The 3,708-nt window shown below is 47.1% G+C and overlaps 1 protein-coding gene across 1 annotated transcript in view; it reads left to right on the forward strand.

Annotated features, from left to right (window-relative positions):
* LOC101653591 (cytidine monophosphate-N-acetylneuraminic acid hydroxylase) overlaps positions 1-3,708 on the forward strand; it is a 134,045-nt gene that overhangs the window by 70,455 nt on the left and 59,882 nt on the right. Inside the window, exon 2 of the mRNA XM_013007206.2 lies at positions 1,576-1,817. Coding sequence (XP_012862660.2) covers positions 1,576-1,817 — 242 coding nt within the window. The remainder of the gene's footprint in view (positions 1-1,575; positions 1,818-3,708) is intronic.

Consider the following 3,708-nt stretch of genomic DNA (forward strand, 5'->3'; position numbering starts at 1 on the left):
GGCTACATGATTCACTCACACAGAGGCAGTAACATAGTCAGCTCTGCTCATTTGCGTCTTAAATGATCCCAGGGATTGCCCAGTGCAGACTTGGGCTTCCTGTCAGATCAATGTACTCTTAAGAGAAAAACCATGAGCTACAGAATGTATTTCTCCCGGTAGAGAACCTTTTCATTATCGTTTGGAGAGATAATGAATAAATATCTCTTGAGATATTTCATGTCTGTTGCAAATCAGGTTCCCAGGAACTTAGACCAGAAAAGGCAGGGAGAATGAGTTATCTGCCGTTATCTTTTAACACTCGAAGTTGCTTCTCTGGCAGTCTTTGAGAGGATTTTATCCCCCACTTAGGGAATTTTGTTGCTCTTCCAAACCAAACCAAAGCAAACCAACAAACGGGCCTGGGAACCCAATCAGTGTCAAGTTAAAATACAAAGCGAACGTCAGCCACTTTGGTTTGGAGTGGAGCGCACAGGTGAACAGCCAGCACCCTGATTTGGTCTCATGGATGTGCCAGCAAACATAAAAGGGACGCTGAGGGCTCAATGGATCCTCTTCTGTACCCTCGGGGTTACACGACAGAGACTGGCTGTTTAGAGACCCGGGTTTGAGCAGTGTTGCCTCTGGAGTTTCTTTGGAAACCACACAGCAACGCCCTTCATGCTTCCTTTGCCACCAGAGAGAGAGGCAGGTGGCTTCTGAAGATAAATCTGGTGGCAGGTGACTGACTAAAGCAGTGGCTTAGAAAACCAGAGAACCTGACACACCGGGTTCCAATGTTCCACCGGCCCTTGGGAAAGGAGAGCGCACAACCGAGGGGGAAGGACCGGTTGGTGGTGGTGACGGGTGAGGGGAAGGGCTTGCCTGTCAAGCAGAAGGAAATCACTGCTCAAAGACATAGAGGTGGAAAAGCTATGTGCATTGGTGGCGGTGAACGCACTGGTGGGCTTCTGGGGGAGGCGTGGTGCACAGAGGAAGCAGTGGCAGCGGAAATGAGATTAAAGGGACACACACCCTCCCTCTCTGGGCAGATGCCTCATGAGAGACAGGAGGAACCCAAGCCACAAGCAGCCACCCTGGTTTCATTTGAAATACCCGGAGAGAGGAGCCTGCAGACCATGGGCTGGCAAGTGCAGGCACCTGAGAAGGGCAGTGGCAGCCAAGGAGACTGGAGAGAGACGAACAAGAGGTAGACCGAACTTTTAAAGGAAAGAAGAAGGTGTACCCTCTAGCCCCCAGCTGCTCCTTGGAAAGGAGAAAGCACACCGGGTTGCCATCGAGCCGGTTGGCCCTCCTGGCAGTTGGGTGTTTTACAGAGGAGAACTTCTCTGTAGGTTTTTCTCGGTGGTCCTCTTTGAGTCTCTGCTGGGTGGATTTGAACTGCCAACCTTGAAGATGCTGGTTGAGTGCCCACTCTTTGCTCCACCCTCGGTACTTGGCAATTACAGGGAGGTTGCTTAAGAAATAACGTTGTAAGAAGTCCTCAAACTGTCAGTTCCAAATGATTATCTCTTGAAAGCTTGTGTTACGAATGTCTCCCCTCAAAATGTTTCCCCTCCCCCCTTCTCTCCATAGCATTGAACAAACAACTGAGACCCTGTTGCACCTGTCACCTGCTGAAGTTGACAACCTCAAAGAAGGAATCAATTTTTTGCAGAATAAGAGTACTGGCAAAGGCTACATTTTATACAAGAATAACAGCCACCTGAAGGCATGCAAGAATCTGTGCAAGCACCAAGGGGGGGTGTTCATGAAAGATATTGAAGACTTAGATGGAAGGTACCAAGGACCGTTTGCTTTCTCCTGGGTGACTGTTGGTAACTAGACTCGGCAGGGGATGTGTTCTCTTAGAAATTGTTAACGGTGTCAATCAGCCACACTTCTCTCTCTCCTACGTGCCAAAGCATTTCTTCTTGCTCATTTAGGGACTTTCTCGGATTTCAAAAGTTCGTCGAGCTTTGCTTCATTTCTCTGTCTCCTGTAAAAACCAGCTCTTAGCTCAGTGAACAGTAAGGCTCTATGGTATGTGTGGGGGAGATTAGTGTGATCTTCAGACACAATGCTCCTAGGTTTCCTCTTCCCTTTACCTAGAATGTGTGTGTGTGTGTGTGTGTGTGTGTGTAGGAGTTGGGTGGTGGTGGAAGGGGGCACTTTACTAAAGCCTCGTAGTATTTCTATGACACCATGGTTGCAATTAAAAAGAAAGAAAGAATAAGAAGCAGAGTCCCAATGGTCCCTGCCCTGGATAGTAACTCTATCGCTAAAGCTAGCATTGTGCCTCTCGAACGTGTCAGCAGAGGGCACCCACTGTCGATCGGCGCCACTCGTACTGGACGGGGGAGCCCTGGTGGTGGTGTGGGCTGTGCATTGGGCAACTCACCACACGATCAGCAGTTTGAATCCACTTGAGTCGAAAGAAGGGACTGTCTGCTCCTGGAATCCTAGTCAGAATTGACTCGATGCTCAGTGGCTTTGGGTGGTTGCCCCACAGCTCGCTTGGTTCCTCAGAGAGGAGGGCCAGATGCAGCAAATAAAATATAGGGTGCCCCAGGACCATTGAATCTCTGTAGACAATACATGTATACTTACAGAAGGATATATAAATATGTGATTGATACACATACATGAATGCTTGTATACTTGCATGTATTTAATATAAATATGGCCCAAGTGGGACATATTTTAGCTATCAATTTTGACTTCCTTCCACCTTCTAAGTGGATTTAAGGCCGGGATATCTCCAACATAGGACCATCACTGGTCACTCCTAAGGACCGAGGGGTTTTCTCTTCCAAGCGTTGCCGTTTGAAACTCCGATTTTCTTCTCTTCTCCCATCTCTGGTCTACCTCTCCTCCTTCAGTGGTTTTACACTGTGCCCACGTAGTCAGCCAGATACAGGAAGTGTAGAGTTGAACGGTTAATTTAGTGGTTAAGATTTTGAACTCTTATCCTCAGCTGTTTGGGTGAGAAGCCTGGCTTTTTCACTTTCCATCCCAGTGAGTTTGGGCCAGTTTTTTCCATCTTTCTGGATCTCAGTCAACAGGGTGAGGATGATACCATTCTCCATCTCGTAGGGCTGCTATTGAGAGGAGGGAATACTTTCAAACACATGAAGCGCTTCAGAAAATGCCTGTCGTATGCTGAACACTTAATGCAATGCTCATTACTCGTATGATTACACCAGAAATTTCATATGCATCTTAGGTCCACGTGACTTATTTAAAGGAACTTACTTTTTTTCTTTCTCTTTCTCCAACCCTAGTGATAGTTTAAAGACACGTGGACCTCTTGCCTTAATCCAAAGCCTCGGTGGGTGATGACCAGTCCCAGTTAACCTGAGATCATATTCTGTCAACTCTCCTGGACACCAGGAGCCAGGTTCACCCAGCGTTCATCCCATATGCAACGCATCAAGCATTCACATATTGAAACTGCTTCCACGGAAATTGACATACCACTCTACCCTTTGCTTCTCCAAATTTGGTTGCTTCTACTTGGGTTTTCTGTGAAGTCATTTATCTGAAAAATCTTTTTTCCCCCCCGAGGAAACATCAAGAGCAAAGGCCTACCTGTTAAGCCCTCCCTGCCTCAGTCATTCTGCTTCCTGGAACTTAATAGGCAAGACCAGCAAGCTGCATAGGCTGTGGTGCTCATTTTTAAAGCTTTAACAAATGTTTTTTAAAATAACTCTCCTGTGGAACTCTTGC

This window comes from Echinops telfairi, unplaced genomic scaffold (genome assembly GCF_000313985.2).
Source record: "Echinops telfairi isolate 266 unplaced genomic scaffold, ASM31398v2 ScPeMD7_5868;HRSCAF=6743_0, whole genome shotgun sequence".
Taxonomy (NCBI): Eukaryota; Metazoa; Chordata; class Mammalia; order Afrosoricida; family Tenrecidae; genus Echinops; species Echinops telfairi.